General features: G+C 46.1%; 1 protein-coding gene and 1 long non-coding RNA gene across 4 annotated transcripts in view; both read left to right on the top strand.

Moving 5' to 3' along the window:
* Positions 1 to 919, top strand: part of LOC125617989 — a 45,041-nt gene extending 44,122 nt beyond the window's left edge. The window contains exon 4 of the long non-coding RNA XR_007349194.1: positions 58 to 919. This is a non-coding gene — a long non-coding RNA (uncharacterized LOC125617989). The remainder of the gene's footprint in view (positions 1 to 57) is intronic.
* A 10,695-nt stretch (positions 920 to 11,614) lies between these two features.
* The window catches only part of Gpam (glycerol-3-phosphate acyltransferase, mitochondrial), an 87,847-nt gene continuing 82,157 nt past the window's right edge, over positions 11,615 to 17,304 (top strand). Inside the window, exon 1 of one of the 3 annotated variants that reach the window (XM_048807327.1) lies at positions 11,615 to 11,859. In XM_048807327.1, coding sequence (XP_048663284.1) covers positions 11,838 to 11,859 — 22 coding nt within the window. In that variant the 5' untranslated portion in view covers positions 11,615 to 11,837. The remainder of the gene's footprint in view (positions 11,860 to 17,304) is intronic. The other 2 variants (XM_015494788.2, XM_015494789.2) reach the window with 2 other exon arrangements.

The following is a 17,304-nucleotide window of genomic DNA, read 5'->3' as shown; positions in this document are numbered from 1 at the left end:
GGGGGGGTGGGGACTTTTGCCCTTTACCCACTTCTTTTTTTCTTTTGCTTCTTGCAGTGTGGACACGATGCTCAGGTGTCACAACCATTTCGGAATCACAGGGACAGAATCCGCAGCAGAGGATCAAGCGTGGTTTCCGTGGCACTTCTCTAGTTATGAGCGATCCGCCTCTGTGGTTCTTGATGAGTGTCAAAACTATGCCCCCTCCTTGCTGAAGCCACCAGTTACTGACCTTCTGTTCGCTGATGGTAGATTCGTGGCATTTTATCCAATCCGGCATTATTTGGGTCTGCCCTTTATTTCTCCATGCTCCAGGCCAAATTATGGACTCTCAGTGGAGAACTTCTGGGGCCATGTTCTCAAGGACAGGCCTGACCCAGCAAGGGGCCTGTTTCAGAGGCTCCTCTCAGTGGGGGTTATAACATCCGGCTGTTTTCACTGACCTGTTTTTATCTAGGCTGAGAAGCTTCTCTGTCCTGAGGCTCCCTTTTGTGACTGCTATGGTTTGGGATGTCATTTGTCCCCCAGGGGTTATGTGCTGGAGGCCTGGTCCTCAGTGTGGTGGTGTTCAGGTGTTGGGACCTTAAAGCAGAGGGGCCAAGTGCAAGGTGATTAGGTCACCGGCTGCCCCTTGAAGGGATTAATGCTCTTCTTGGGGAGTTGGTTCTTGAGCGACTGTTGTTATGAAATGAGGCCACCCCACCCACCTGGTCTTTACTGCAAGTGGCTGGCTTCCTTCCTACTTCTCTATCATGTTATGATGCAGACAGGGGCCCCCACAAGAGGCCAAACAGATGGCACCATTTGGTCTTGGATTTTGGCCTCCAAAACTGAGCTAAATAAACCTTTTTTAAAATACAATGCTCAGCCTCAAGGATTTTGTTATAGCAACAGAAAACAGAGCAATAAAGTAAGCCAATTACCAGCCTCAAGTCAAAGACTGAACTGAATACTTCTTTGTATCAATCCACAGCACAATGCATTGTGAATTTAACTGCTCAATAAGTGTTAGTGGTTTGATTGTTTGCCTTTAACTCCAAGTTATTAGTTATAGAATGTATAAAGATTTCTGAAAGTATGGATTTTAGACATTTTTATAGAATGCACAAACACAAAATGATGTTTATTTTTTAAAGTACTAGGTCAGAACTGTCAAAATGACACTGGCATGTTCTTTGATTTAAAGAATATTTTCAGCTGTCATCCTTCACTTAATTATTGTTATTAGCAACAAATCTCAGTCTGAGGGTGAGATGGCAGGTGGGTACCAGGGATTGAACCCAGGGGCACTCAATCACTGAGCCACATCCCCATCCCTTTTTAATTTTCATTTTGACAAGGTCTTGCCGAATTGCTTAGGGCCTTGCTAAGTTGCTGAGGCTGGCTTTGAACTTGTAATCTTCCTGCCTCAGCCTGCTAGGATTACAGGCATGCACTACTGTGCCCCAAGATGGCTTTTTTTTTTTTTTTAGTTATATATGAAAACAATCCCTTTACTTTTATTTATTCATTTATTCAGGTACTGGGGATTGAATTCAGGGCACTGAACTACTGAGCCACATCCCAGCCCTATTTTGTTTTTTATTTAGAGACAAGGTCTCACTGAGTTGCCTAGCATCTTGCTTTTTGCTGCTGGCTTTGAACTGGCAGTCCTCCTGCCTCAGCCTCCCAAACCACTGGGATTACAGGCTTGTGTCACTGTGCTTGGCTACTCTATTTATTTTTATGTGGTGCTGAGGATCGAACCCAGTGCCTCACATGTGCTAGGCAAGCGCTCTACCACTGAACTACAGCCCCACCCCACAAGATGACATTTTGGAAAGAAAGGTGGTGTTTGGAAAGATCTGGACAAGATTAGTGAAAAGGCAATGGTCCTGCTCATGTTGTCTCATCATGATCACAAGTGGAATATGGTCAGTTAATTGAAGTGTACATTCCTGATTCTTGTAATCAAGGGGTTGGTGTTCTTCCCTATCTGGATGGGCTGTGGGTCAGCAGGCAACCTCATGGCCAGGTAGACAAAGAGGAAAGAGGGCAGTGTAGTTGCCCAATAAGACTTCAGGACAAACTGATTGGACTTTTTGTGGTTCCAAAAGCCACTAAGTACTTGGCATGTAGTTCTCCTTGTGTGAAATTGGGTAATGGCTGGGGGTGGGAACAGGGAACCTTGACCTCTGCTTCTCAATTGGAAGTCACAAGACATTGCTCAGGGTGTATCTTGAGCTTGTCCTACTTCCTGAGAAGATCCATCTTCAATGCCAGGGACCAGCGTGAGGAGGGAGAAGCTGTTTACGAAGCCAGTCTTGTTGGCTTCTTCCTTCTGGAGGCCCAAGGGACAGAAGTCAAGGCCTCCTGGTGACAACAGTAGCATGATGGGCTTTGGACCTCAGGGTCCAAATCAGGTAAATCACTCAAGCAAGAGAAGGATGAAGATAGCTAATGGGTGGGCTCCAGGATGAGGAGGTCCTGGCAGGGAGGTACAGCCAGATAGAGGGCTCCAGGCTTAATGGGAAAGAGAAGAGAAAAATCACTGAGCTGGTTAGCCACAGAGACGTGTACGTAAAGAGGTAGTAACAGGCTACCAGTTGCCTGTAACTAATATGGAAACGTCCATGAGAGGGAGAGTGGGGTGCCTGAGGTTGCAGGATCCAGAGTGCCAGGGGGCTGCTTTACCACATGCCTGGTGATCCTTCCCCAGGACTTTTCTAAGCCGCCTTTTATATTTCCTATGGAAAATGGCTCCCACTCCCCTTCAGCCTCGGTGTCGTGACCCCTGCGTTCTGCAGACAACCCCCCCACCTCCCCGTCTGTCCTCCCAGGTCCTCCTGGCTATAGAAGAGCAGCTATCACATGCTGGGAACATAGTAGGTGGTCAGATAGCATCAGCCTCCTCCCTTTTTCAGCATCTCCTTGTTCCTAGGGGAGAAGAAACTACCACGAGGAAGCAATTGGTAACCAGAACTTTTGGGGCTTTGCTTTGTCTCTGATGCAAACCCTGGGCCTGGCGTGGGATCTGGCACATAATAGGGGCTCAACACAGCTTCCTGAAAAACTGAATGAGTACCGTGGGAACAATGGAGTGATCCTCAGGGCAGTCAGGGGCCGTGTCCCAGAGACATGGCCTCTTGTGATTCCTTTGCTTATTCATGAAATGGATTTAATAAATACTTACTGTGCCAGGCATTCTTCTAGATGACAGGGACACTGCAGGGAGCAAAGCAAAACCTGCTCTACTCTTCCTCAGGCTCCCCAGCCCATTGCTCCTTAGAACATTCTTTTCCCTTTGCTTCCCCACATAAATATCCTGGGAGTGAGATCAGGCTGAAAGCCAGCACAGCTGGGAGGAGGAATTATGGGTTGAAAACACATGTGGTGACCTGGGTCCAGGTGGCTCCAAACCTGGAAACATTTGAGCTTCAGTCTCTGACTTTCCAGGACTTGACTCAGTGCTCTACCCTTGGGATTTGGCCTCCAGGAGACAGTGGCCTGTGCAGAGTCATTAGGTGGGTTTATCTACTGCTGCCCTATCCTCAGGGTTTCTAAAGTTGGGGACAAGTTGGTGGCCATGCATGTAGTGGGGGAACCTGGACAGTGCTGCTTTGTGAGAAGTAGTACTCATTCCAGACTGGAAGTGACATCTGTTCTGGAGCAGGGTCCACCCTGTTCTTGAGGGATCTCTGCAAATTTTCCTTGTTAGGCAGTGAGGTTGGTACCCACTGTGCTGTCCTGTAGAGCCGGACACTGCTGTCCTCCCACTCCAGCACCAGGGAACTCGGCCCATTTTCTGCCTGGTGGAAAAACAGAGTGAACAATTATCTGTTAAAACTAAAAAACAACGAGTCCCTACCTTCCAGGAGATGAGAAAAGTGTTCTTTGGGTCCACTCATTCCTATTGCAATAAATCATCATGATCATTATGTAAAATATGGCTTAATTTATTTTTGTTATTTTAAATTTGATTATAAATGGATGAATTTTAGCTCTTGATCATCATGACTGGCACTGAAGGAGAGCTTTATACATTTAAAATACTTGACTGAGTAACAATAGCCTCAGTTTTCTCAATGGGGAGTTATGGGAACTTGGCAAGATTGGGGAAACTGGTAGACATCACTGCACGAACCTGCTGAATTTGATCTGTAGCCCTGTGTCAGGAAAGACTCAGAGGCGACCTCTGAGCTCTACAGGATGGTTTCCTCATCAACTGGTCAAGACTGCCACGAATATAAGAGGAAGGATCTGGGTATCTGGGACCTCAGGACGCCCATTTTCTTTTCTAGCCATAAGATTTCATGACTCTAGGGCAAGGGACAGTAAAGTACAGCCCTCCAACCAAGTCTGGCTTACCATCAATTTTTATTTAAATAAAAGTTTGTTGAAATAAAGTCATATTCCTTTATGAATTATTTTTGTTAGCTTTTCTTGCATTTAATGGCAGAGTTGAGTAACGAAGATAGATAATGTATACCTGCAAATCCTAAAATACTTACTATTTGGCTCTTTGCAGAAGTTTACCAATCTAGTTTTACAGCAATTTAGGGCAGGCAGTTTAAATATATTTATTTATTTATTTATTTTCATCCAATGTCTCCATAAAGGAAGGAAGAGGTTTTTAGTCTTGTTTTAAGAATAAAGAAAGTGAAGGCTCCATAAAAAGGGCTTTACTCCAAGTTATAAGGCCTGATCTAACTCTGTATGCAGGGCTCCCAAAGTCCCCAGGTCATTCCAACATGGTGCATGCCTTCAACTAGAACATTCAAGTCTGATGCAAAAGAATTCATTTTGTTTTAGGACAAGAACTTCACACCAAGTCTTTATATGTAAACCTAGAGGTCAATAGAATTGGTTTTATGTGAGGAAAGGGAGCTTGGAGGTCCCTGGTTATCAGTGACATTCAGTCACATCAGATGTTCAACAATCTGAGTCCTCCAAGAAGCAGATGCTAAAGAGATCAACTGGGAGAGACGCTCGTGAAGAATGTGGGTGAGGAGCAGAGTGGGCAGGCCTTGAGCCTCGGTGTAGGTCTGAGCCCTGTGAAAGGAGAGGATAAAGGAAGGATTGGGTAGGAGGAGCCTCAGCCCACAGGGAAGGTGGGAGGATGTGTCTGCCAGGCTGATGGGGGGAGCCCCAGGTGGCAGGAAGGGCTGGCTCTGTTGCCCCATCAGGCTCAGCCACTGATGGGGAGCAACATGGGGGAGCGTGGCCTTGGCAGCAATACCACGGTGGATCCAAAGGCTCAGCCCTGAGAGGCCATCAGCCATCTATGCTTCCACAGCGGGTGCTCTTGGGGGATCTGGCAGTGCCCCTCTGACTGTCATGGTATGCATTATTGCCCCACACGCCCTGGGCCAAACTCTGAGCTAGTACTGGGAGCTACAGAGATTTAACAAACACTGTTCCCATCCCCAGGGAGTTCATGATGGAGTGGGAAGAACAAACATACATACCTGAACAAGCAAATGTGTGTTAATTAATGGCAAAAGCAATAATAAAAGGTAGGGGGTGGGGTTGACAGAGCCATTTGAGATTATTGGAAACAACTTGTGCCAGTGGTTCAAAGAGGGTACCCGGGAGGAAAGCTTGGGATGTTCCTATTTGACATTTGGATGGGCATGTGTGCGGGGTGTTCTGCAACATTTCAGCCTTTCCCATGCCCACTTGGCAATCACTGAGTATCTATCAAGTACAAGGCCCCAAGCATGCCAAGTGCTGTGATTTATATTAGTGAATCCTGGATCATAAACAGCCTTATGATGTCGGGGGGCTTATAGATACTGATGAGTCATTTTACAAAAACAAATATATAGAAGTTTGTGTGCATTTTTGTGGGACTCTTACGCCTGCTACTATTCAGGTGCGGCACAAACAACAGGTAAACCATTTGTTTAGAAACCATACATTTGTTAAACTCTGAGATGTGTAATGCTAAAGTAGGAAGTCTTTTATTCCCATTCATTATGAAAAAGTAGACAAAATGCATATAGGAAATATGAGCAATATAGAATTATGAATCACATAATGGATCCTGAATGTACTCATTATCTAGCTGACGATGATCGACTCATGGCAGATTTTGTTTCATCTTTGGCTTTCCCTACCTTTTCCCTCTTATATTATTGTGTTGCTAATTTCTATACCTCATGTGCTTTCACTGGTGAATATTGTGGTATGGACTTCTGAAGGATAAAGACACTATTTAAAAACACATCCACAGTACCACTGCTACACAGTTTACCTTCCAGGGACTAGCTTTCTTCTCTATAAAATGGACATAATGGTACCAATTCTGCAGGATTCTCAGCTATATTTTACATAAGTGCTTAGCCTAGTATGAAGTCATAGTTGTAGTCTCTCTATTATGATTAAAATTCATAAAAGAAATTCTGAATTAGAAGGGTCTAAAAAAATCTGCATTTTGACAGGGTATCAAAGTGATTCTGGTACAGATGGAGCCTGGACCACAACTTGAGACACACAGTTCTGGGGGTATACAATGATCAATTAGAGCTATCTTTTAAAAACAGAATTGAATCAAATCATCCCCTGTGGTTTTCCAGAGCTTTCAGGATGCACTCTGATGCTTTATCTTAACACCCAAGGCCATTTGGGACCTAGAGTCAATGACTTTCAGATTTTAGTGTGCATCAGAATTACTTTGGCAGGGGTGAGGGAGGTCCTGTTAAAAATGCAAATTTCTGGGTTCTATCCCTAGGGTTTCAGGAGGGTCCCTAGGAGTTTGTGCTTATTTAGATCAGAGGATCAGGAGTCCTCTGATCACACTTTGATGACTCCAGACCTAAGGAAACAAGAGAGACAAACCCACAAGCCACCTGGAGGACTGATTATCACAGTTCATTTAGAATCTTTGGTCACTGAGCAAGACTTTGTAAATAAATGCCTGCAAATGAATATTTTGTCCACACCTGAGGGCGTAAACTGGCAACCCACAGGCTGAACTTATCTTTCAAATCTGTTTGGGTTTTTGACCTTAAAAGTACTACTTTCTTTGAACACTTGCCAAATTAAACGAAAAATGGAGATTTCACATTAATCCATATTTCTAGTCTCCCTTTAAGTTAAAAATATCTTTCTACATTGGGCCTATATTCTCCCATGGCAATATTTGGCTGGGTTGAGAGATGCCCTTTGTTGGGATATGTACACTTTATTTGTCTGTTTGTTTGTTTTGTGGTACTGGGGATCGAACCCAGGGCTTTGTGCATGCAAGGCAAGCACTCTACCAACTGAGCTATATTCCCAGCCCCCCAGAATATGTACACTTTATTAATCACAGTTCCCACTACTCTCCATTATTACATTTAATCCATTTTTACCCTTCACATTATCTGCCTGGTGGTAAGATGTGTTTGAATTTGTGACACATTGGGCAGTCTCCACATTCAGTTGACAAATGTGTATGTTTAAGTGTATGATCTGACAGTGCTGATCTAGCCCAAATCAAAAACAGCTATTTGTATGGTTATGACCTGTACATCAATGGGCACCCTTTTTGGGTGCCACCATTAATGGAAAAACTCTTCTCTGAGATGAAAGACCCATTCCTGGGAAAGGTCTTCAGAAATGCTTGTAATAGGGTAATTTCCTTGGTCACAGGAGCCAATTTCTCCATTCAGGCATTGACATACAATCAGAAGCCCACCATAGGTCAGCTGTCCCAGACCTTTTAGAGTCTTAAGGAAATTAAAAATAAAGCCATTCGTACTGCCTCTGACTGCAGCAGAACACACATAGCTAAAAGCAAGATCCACATGTAAATACATGTGCACACAGAGATGCATTCTCACAGGTGTGTATGATCTAGATGCAAGGATGTTGTATAGAAATCCACAATTTTGGTTCTGCTAGAAAAGTCACCAGAAAATGGGAATAAGTGGCAGCTTGTAAGACAAAAAAAAAAAATCTAAGAATTCTTTTATGTGTAGGAGTATAAAGTAGAAATGAAAAGTTCATGGGCTTCAGAGTTAGATGGCCTTCAGGTTAAGTCCCAGCTCCACCACATATTAAGTTGACTCTGTGAACTCAAGTTAATTGACCTATGAACTCCACTCTTTCATTCTCTGAATTAAGTATACATAGACCTTATTCTGTAGGGTTTTTATGAAAAGAAAATGTGACCAAAAAGCATCAATCCAGGACCTGGCCCATAGTAGCTTCCAAGAGCTGTTGTGGTTTTTTTTTGTTGTTGTTGTTGTTGTTTGTTTGTTGTTCTTTGTTTTGTTTTGGGTTTTTTTGTTTGTTTCTTTTTTTTTTCTTTATTCTGGGCTGAACCTGTTAATCTGCACTGGCCTCATTGCTCATCCTGAGGCATGCTACTCCCTGTTGCTGGGAGTGGGGGCCGATGAAAAAGTGTTCTCTGATTTTCCAGAAGTGCATTTTAGAGACAGCCCAGACAACCGTGGGGCCTGGAACAAGCCTGGAACCACTTCTTACCCTTCGAGAGCTTGTATAACTTTTTCTCACAATGATTTGCCAGATGTGTATAAAATTCTGAAAGTCAGGAGCCCAAACAAATGAAAGGAAAATCACACAGAATTGACATGATTTAGGTGCAATGAACCAAGATCCAGGGGCTGTGAGATGCCTGGTGGTCCCAGACCTCCAGCACACCCAGGCCCTTGCTAGCCATTCCATCATCCCTCCTCCCAGGTGAGAAGCACTTTTCATTGGAAGTGCCATCTCAGAGGTGACCTGTGTCATTGACCTGTCACCTGTGCCCATCGGGCCTGCTTGGCTTCCTCTCTCCCCCATGGAGAACTTTCTTCCTCTTCTTCTCTGGTGAACCTCTGCCAGGGATACGGACTTTGGGACTGGCCACGTGAAGAGAACTGGAAGGGCTCTCCTGCTCTCAGTCACCATATCTGCTGTCTCTGATTGAATCTTCCCACACCATTCCACCCAGCACTTCTGCTCAGATTATTGGTCAAATGAACTCAAGGTTGGATGAAATGTTCCTGGCCACAGGTCCCACTGGGATCCCGGCCAGTCTGACAATGGAAAGTTCCCCAGAGTCTCTGTTTTCTCTTTTGCTTGTCTGCTTCCCATAGCCATCTTTCCCTACATCTTCAGATTTTCACATTCCCTGACCCTTTTCCCAACCCCTGCTATTTATGGAGCCGTCCCCACCTGGCCCACATTGACCTGCAGTGACTCAAAGCAAAATCCCCCTTCCTCTCACTAAAGAACCAAGACACCTGGAGAGGCAACTGCCCTCGGTCAATTGCTAGGAAGAAAGAGAGCCAGTCTGCCCTGACTCTGGGACTCAGGCTGACCTGCCTTTGAATGACCGTCAATGGCCAGCTTATCAGCCCTGTGCCTTTAGATGCAATATAGAATCTTTCTGAGCCTTATGTGAACATTTTAAAATGTCAGCAATAACAACTACTTGTTGGCCTACTCGTCCTTTTAAAACTTTCTTTCTTCTTATTTTCTCTCCTTGAACTAGCATCCTGAAAGCCAAGCCTGCATCTGTCAATAAAAAGCTGTCCTGTGTGAGCAGAGCTGGCATAGAAAGTCCTTAGGACTTACTTCCAGCTTCAATTCCTAACCTGGTAGGTTTTAGCAAACTATTCAAACTTACTGATTTTCCATGACCTTCTCTTTGAAATGTCAAGAAAAAGAGAAACCTTCCTCTTACTGTGGTTGTGGGGAAGATTCAAAGTGCAACTGTGCTTTATGTGCCAATGTCAGGCTCAGCAACCTCTATGCTATGATGATTCCCGGCTGGAGAAAAGGCACTTCTTGGCTAGCTAGCTCTCTCACCTGCTTGCTTTCTTTCTTGTTTCTTTGCCGTGGGATGCTGAATTTGTGCATAAAATGGAGGAGAGTCCGTGAACATTCCTTACATCACTATTCATAGAAGCAAAAAAGTCTAAATGAGTCAAATGTTGATCAGGGGGTGAGGGGATAAACAAATTATGGCATGTTCATACAAAGGAACATTTTTCAGCAATAAAAAAGGAAAAAAGTGAACCTTGAAAACCTGGTAAGTGGACTGGGTTTGTAGCTCAGTGGTAGCTCACTTGCCTAGCACATGTGAGGCATTGGGTTTGATCCTCAGCACCACAAAAAATTAAATTAATTAATAAATAAAATAAAGTTTTTAAAAAACCCTGGTAAGTGAAAGAAGCTAGTCAGAAATTCATTATTTATGTTCCATTTACATGAAATATCCAGAATAGGCAAATTCACAAGGACACAAAGTAATATCAAGTTGCCTAGAGCTGGAGAAAAAAATTTGTTCAGGGTGGGGGGTTGATAATAGGAGAGAGGGATGGGGAGTGAGTGCCAATGGGAAAGGGATTTCTTTTTTCTTAATATTCTTTTTGAAAATATTCTAAAATTGATTCTGCTGATGGCTGCACAATTCTTTGAATAAATTAGAAAGCATGGAATGATTCGCTTCAAATGGGTGAATTGTATGGTATGTAAATTATATCTCAATGAGCTATTATACATTTTTTAAAAAGGATTTAGAAACAACTCTGATGTTTCTTTTCCTTTTTTCCCCAGTGCTAGCCCTGCAGGGAGTTCTCTAGGAGAATGTTTAGTTAGGCTCAGCTCTCTGACTTGGTTCACTTCCTGTCCACTACTGCAGCCTTGTTCTCTTTGGACAGGCCATAACTTCATGACCTGCCCCCTTCATTGGCCTCTGCCTTGGTTCCACTGCACCAAAGACCCCTTTACCTCCTCCTTCCTGTGCTGTGGTCTTTTCCATGAGGGCAGGGAGCCACGGCAGGTTTGACTCACTTTGTGCCTCTAGTGATGAACATAGTCTCTACTATAAGAAGTGTGAAACAAATGTTGAAAATTATTTATATAACAAAAGTGTTCTTAGGTTCCTTTAAATATTGAGCTCTAATATACCAACTTAGGGTTTATTTACAGCTTCTTGGGGCCTGTAGCAGCCTACTGGGGATCTGGGGTTTTCTCCTGTATTAACCGTAGATAATAGAATTGGCAAGACACAGAGCCACCTCCAGGCCTGCCAAGTCCCCAGAACCTACTGTCTTCATAACAGCTCTTCCAGCCTAGATGAACAATGACAGCTTTGGAAAGGAAGTACAGTTGGAAAGGATGAACTACAGAAGCCTAAAGTAACACTACACATAGGAAAGTCGCTACAAACAAGAAATGGCACATAAAGCCTTTCCAACATGTGAGAGCCAGTCCCTGGGGTTTCTACAACAGGGTCATGGTCATGGAGCTGCACATTTGGTGTTAAATATGATGACCTCAGCATGGGTCAGCTCCACTCCAGCGTCCCTTTCTGCCTGCAGTGAGAACCCTTGGAAAATTGGAAGGAGCCAGGCTGGGAGCCTAGAGCGTCAAGGGGCAGCTCAGGATGCTAGCTGCAGCCTCTGGGCCAGGCGCTGCCAGTGAGAATGAGGTTACTGAGCCTGGAGCTTGACTCCCCATTTGAAAAATGCCCACCAGGCAATGCCAAGAAGACACCACCCCCTGCATCATTAAATTATAACAAGCCCTGAAACTCACTCCAGAAGCCTCGGTCTTTCTGGCCTTGTGGTCAGTTGGAAGCATGTGATTGGCTGGCTACGCTCAGCCTAGCAGGCCTTATCTTCAGCTGGTTATTATTTGATGAAACGGCCTTCCTCCTCCCATGGTGTTTCAAAACTGAGCTGGGAGTATTTACTGGGGCCAGGGAGCTTTATCTGAGGTTACTGCAGAGCACCCGGAGTCCTGTGAACAAGACAACAGGATGCCAAGGAGGAGCTTTTAATTCATCCACAGCCTGGGGGCTATCTTCTCCAGAGCCTGGGTCAGCTCTGTGAATCCACTGGTTGGAAAGAATTCCTCAAATGCCAGAAGTTGAGAATACAGGTATTTAAAGAATTTGGGAGTGGAGAGCCCATTTCCTAAGATGTCCTGACATTGGAGGTGGGGGTTGGATGGAGGGCTGGGAGTGAAGTGGAACACAGGAGAGGGGAACACAGGTGGAGGAAGCAGGTTGAAGGAAAGAGAATTCAGAGCCTTGGAATTCTATGGAAGGACAAAGGTGGCTCCTGGTCATGACTTGTTTGTAGCTTGTGAGAGGTTGAAGGATGTCCATTTTGTAGTTCTCACATCTACATGTGTTTGCTCCCCATAACATTCTTCCTGAAGTCTAGCTACTTTTTGGGCTTCCATGTAATCCCTCACTCTGTCTCAGAAACCCAAACCCTAGAGAGAAATTTGGATACTTATAAGAAAAAAAAGTCCAGTTGCTTTAGTTTGAAACACCATTGAATCTGATTTGCAATTGGGACATGACCTTCAAAGGCTTTGCAGGGTGAAACAAATTCTTCTATCCATTCTTGAGATATGGGAGGAGAGTCCAGCACCTCACTTCTGAGTTTTTTTTTTTTAACCACTTTGCTTAAGATTTGCTTTTGATGTGTGGATTCCACTTCTATCTCCACCATATCCCCAACTCAGTGGGGGTTTCTGAGCTTGGATTGGGCAGACAGCTTTGTGCCAAAGAACTTCCTGCTACAGGTAAAAGCCGGGTTCCATGTTGGGCGTCCAGGAATGGAAGGAATTTAACTATCTGGAATGAAGTTGAAAGATGGACTTTGTCTTTCTACTAGTTTTGGCTGGAGGTGGCTGGGGAGGAGAGGATATGATGTAAACACACAGAAAACAATTTTATTTTAGTGTTTAAAACTCTGGTGGGAAAGAGCGCTTTTATGGTATATTGGTGTTCTTAAAACGGATTTCCCCCATCTTTGTAGGTTAAGAGATTACCATGCCAAAAGCATTTCCTTCTCTTAGTTCTGTTGACTGTCTTCATCCCCAGGGATTTCCACTGTATTGTCTTAATTCTCAAGCGTTTGTATCCAGGTTGTCCCTAGTTTGTCAGCTACAGTGGGAGGAAACCATGGCTCTGTCCCATGTGGTGCTCCTTGGATGGAGGAATTTTTTTCCTTCTCACCATTCTGCAGATTCCCAGGGAGTTTTCTCCATGGAGTCCCATTGGACTTGCTAAGATTATCAGAGTAATAGGTCCAAGAAGTTCATCAGAGTGAATCCCCCTCCCCTTCATGATTTTAAGAAACATGCTGGGAGGTGGTGGGGGGGACAAGTCACTGCCGTGGGTTCCACCTCCTGGACCTCAATCTTCTCTGCTCTTTGGAGCATTTCCTCCCTCTGTCACCATCTGGATGGTCTGGGTCCTGCCTGCTTCTGCCACCTCCCTCACCCTTCTCCCTCTCCATCTGGCTGTATGGGCATTCCTTCAGTTCTTTTCACCCACCACAGTCAGATGCTGGAAACTAGCATTGCCTGGATGCTGCATCTCATTTTATCCTTTCTGCTTGGATTGTTCTCCCTACTCCTCTGTATCCAGGTCTGGCCAGGTCAAGAGACTAATCAGCTCTCTCTCTGAGTGAATCTATTTCTCTGCTATGAGGTTAGGATCCCCTGAACTCCCCTTACTGGACCACTACTATGTTGCCTTGTGATCCTGAGTTTCTGACCCATTACCCGCACTAGACTGGCAGCTCTGTGAAGGCAGAGATCATGTCTCACTTGCTAGCCAGGCCCTGGCAGCCCAGCAGTGTCTGACAGCAGTAGACTTTTACTGGTTATAACAGCTAACATCGATGGAGTGCCTTCTCCTTTCTCAGCACTCTTCTTGACTCAATTCCCACTGCAAGTTGGTATCAACCCATTTAATGGATAATCAAACTGTAAGTTAGCATAGTAAATGGCAGACCTCAGAGCCTACGCTTTCAAAGTGCCACTGGGGCTGAATGAGCCAATGAAAAACAAATGAATGATCACAGGCTAATGATGGGAACATGGTGACTCTCTCACATGCTGGGTGAGACCTCAGCTGAGCCTATGAGCGCCAGCCACTTGCCAGACTGGGAACTCACATGGGAGGCTGTGCTGGTGAGTGGGATCCTTACCTGAGATGCATTCAATGCTCAGCTCCATCCCCTTCCCCATGGGCCTCTCTCCTGCCTTTGTAGCCAGCTGTAAGATCCCACAATGTCTCCTAAGACCCCTGGAGGCTTCAAATCTGCTCTTGAAGGAAAGGCTTAAGGCAACTAGCATTGCCTGGGAGCTCACTGTGTCTCAGGCACATGCTGTGCTCTGGTGGATCTCACTTATCCTCCCTAAGATGTAGAGGGCAGGTTAGCACCACTGTCTGCATTAGATCACAAACCTAGACAAAGAGAGCAGAAATGACTGGCCCAAGCTGGTAAGCGCTAGAGCTGAGACCCAGGATCAGACTGGTCTAGCCTGAAAACCCTTGCCCTTTCCATGTAGCAGGGCTTACAGGAGACCCTTAACCTTGGACCCAGTGCATCCTGGTGACTGGTCCCTTCTGTATTCCTGTCATACAGGTATTCCTGCCCCTGTGTCTGCCTCCTTAGTCACTGAGTGGGGACTGCTTCCCTGTAGTGGTCCTGCCCAGACCCCAGAGATAGCACCTGTGCTGGCTGCTGGTGCTTGAGGGTGCACACTTGTGCCTGCCTCAGCCAGACCAGGTGCCTGCCTTCATGGTGACCCTGGTCTAAGTGGCCCTCAATCCTAAAGGGACACCTTCCTCCTCTTCCTCTCTCAGGGAATGGTTATATTTATAAAAGCTTTGGTGAAACTGCCCAGTTTAAGGGGCTCTCATCAGACTGTCATTTTTTTTTTTTTTATTAGTGACAGAGCATGGAGAAAAGGGCCACTTGGACCCACAGCTGAGTCCTGGCTTATCTACTTATTATCTAAATGCTCAAGACCCTACTTTCTTCATCTGTGAAATGGGTGTGATACTTCTCTCCCGGAGTGACTTTGAGAATAGAGATTCTGTGGTTGTACCTACTGCATGTAAGGCAGAGAAAGCATTTGCCCTGTGGAAGTTACAGCTGAATTGGCGACGGGTATTAAGAGTATCACACAAATAAGTAGGTCATTCCCTCTGTCAGGAGAAAAAGCACAAAGAGCTTGATTCAGATGGGGGCAGGAGCCAGTCAAGACAAGGCTTCATGGTGAACAAAAGCAGTTGAGCACCTACCGCCCCACCTCTAGCAGAATACAGCAGGGGCACAGCGTGTGCCAGCCTGGCCAGTGACCTGCTTTCTCTGGGGCTCCGAGTCTGAGAACAAGATGAAGGGGTTGTCCTGAATGATCGCTAAGCCTGAGTTGCCCATCCCGGGCACCACGTGATCCCCAGCACAGGGCAGGAGAGAGCCACATGACTCCCTGCTTAGGGCTTCTCTCACTGTTTCTGCTGATGGAGCAAGCCTGGGCCCAGGGGGAAGAACTGGCCTCTTCTCCTTTTGTCCAGCACCTCCTTCCTCCTTCCCCTACTGGGAAGTGACATCCATTTCTCTGGGATCTCTACTCTCATGAAAAAACCCTTTGTGCCTTGGCAGGAACTGTGTCCTTCCTCCCCGAGTCCTGTGTGTGCAGCTTGGGTGAATAACCCACCTGGGCATTGTTCTCTGCTGGCCTAATTCTCAGTACAGGAAGACTGGGAGGTGAGCAGGGAACTGAGGGTTTGGAGATGCGCCCGTGGTTCCTTGGCTGCCCATGAGTGTGCGCACGGCTGCCCACTCAGCCTCCCCCAGGAGCACCGTGTTCCCTTTGCCGCTGCCCACAGTGTCTTTTGTGAGCTCTCAGGCCAGGGCGGTAATGACAGCTCTTGTAAAGAACTGGTTAGCATTTTTTCCAGACAAAGCCACAGGCCCTGGAAGGTGGTGGGAAGGCTTAGATGGGAATGAGTGATGAAAGGAGATGATTAGCCTCAGGCTCCTGAAAGGACAGCAATGTTAGCATCTTCAGTTGTCTTCCACCTTGCCTGTGGGGGACCCTGATCCCTTGACCTCCAGAGCATATCAGCTCTTTCTCCAGCTCCTCTTCTCCACCTTGGGCCTCACTCTTGCCTCAGCTCTCTCTGGGAATTTCCTGCCAATTACTTGCAGAGCACAGGGTTTAGGGGGACCTCCCAGGGACACTATTGTCAGTCAGTGATGCCCCAGTGGAAAAATAATTTGGGAAGACAGGTAGTGGGGTTGAGATTTCCTGGCACACAACTCTTCTCCACTTATATTCTGGATTGGAAGACTCTCTGTTGAAGGGGGGACGCCCAGGATTGGACATTGAGAAGAGAATGGGGATGTGCCACAGTAGAACACTAGGCTGAGCCAGGTGCCACGGCTTATGCCTGTAATCCCAGTGATTCTGGAGGCTGAGGCAGGAGTATCACAAGTTCAAGGTCAGCCTCAGCAACTTAATGAGATCATTTCAAAATAAAAAGGGATGGGGATGTGGCTCCATGGTAGAGCACCCCTGGGTTCAGTTCCACTTGGAAATGCTCTTGGTCTGGTGGCGTATGTACCACACACACATACCCCACCAGACCAAGAACATTTCCAAAGAGACTGTTTTGAATAGGAAATTATATCCCAAGGAAACTCCCACCCCAGGTCAGAAGAGGAAAATGATAGTAGATTGCAATGGAAAGCGCACCACTTCCATTCTGATCCAGGAACCATAGCTTTGCTAACCCCACATTGGTGGGGTCAAGCTCTCCAACTGCCAGGAGCGTTTCAGATATGGAATGGGGATCCGGGTGTCATGCTGAGCCACACTAATGGGAACTCCCCATCATCATTCCTGGGCTCTCCAGCAGCAGGCAGGCACCCTTTCCCCCAGGGGACTTGCCTAGGGAGCTTTGCCCTTGGCCTTCACCAGGGCCCTGCACAGCTCACGTCAAGTGGCAAGTGCGGCTGTGTATTGGGATTCAACCTCCTGCCAGAAACCAGGTTGGCAAACAAAACAAAACAACAAACAAACAAAAAGTACCCTATGGGATCTTGAAAGACTGGGGCATCCATTTCCCAATGGGCTGGACTTTCTCTGTGGGGGAGGGGTGGTTGCTGTGGAACTTAACCCTCAAAGCTGCTGGCAACACTGTCTGTTTGTTTCTTGAGTCAATTACAATTAAGTGACTGTGAGAACAAGGGCCTGGGAAAATGGGAAGCCCTGGGAGCAAGAGCTCTGCTAAGACTTGGCAATGAGAAACTCAGGGACCAGGATGCAGCGGGAGGCTGGCTCCTCTCCCTGCACTGCTCCCACCCAGACCTCTGCAGGGAACACAGAAGAGGAGCTGAGTTTTTTGCAGCAGCCTGGACCCCATCAAGCTCTCCTGGGGTGCATTTAATTATCTTGCAGGGTGATGCTCCGGGGAGCCTGGTAGGTAGGGTGGGAACACTGCCCACACCAGGCAGAACAGCACGCACTGCTAGGTGATAGAGAATGTGCCCTCTGATGTTCAGATCCCCT

This window comes from Marmota marmota, unplaced genomic scaffold, assembly GCF_001458135.2.
Source record: "Marmota marmota marmota unplaced genomic scaffold, marMar, whole genome shotgun sequence".
Classification (NCBI taxonomy): domain Eukaryota; kingdom Metazoa; phylum Chordata; class Mammalia; order Rodentia; family Sciuridae; genus Marmota; species Marmota marmota.
The sequence above is the reverse complement of the archived record's forward strand: the minus strand, read 5'-3'. Positions and strand labels throughout refer to the sequence as shown.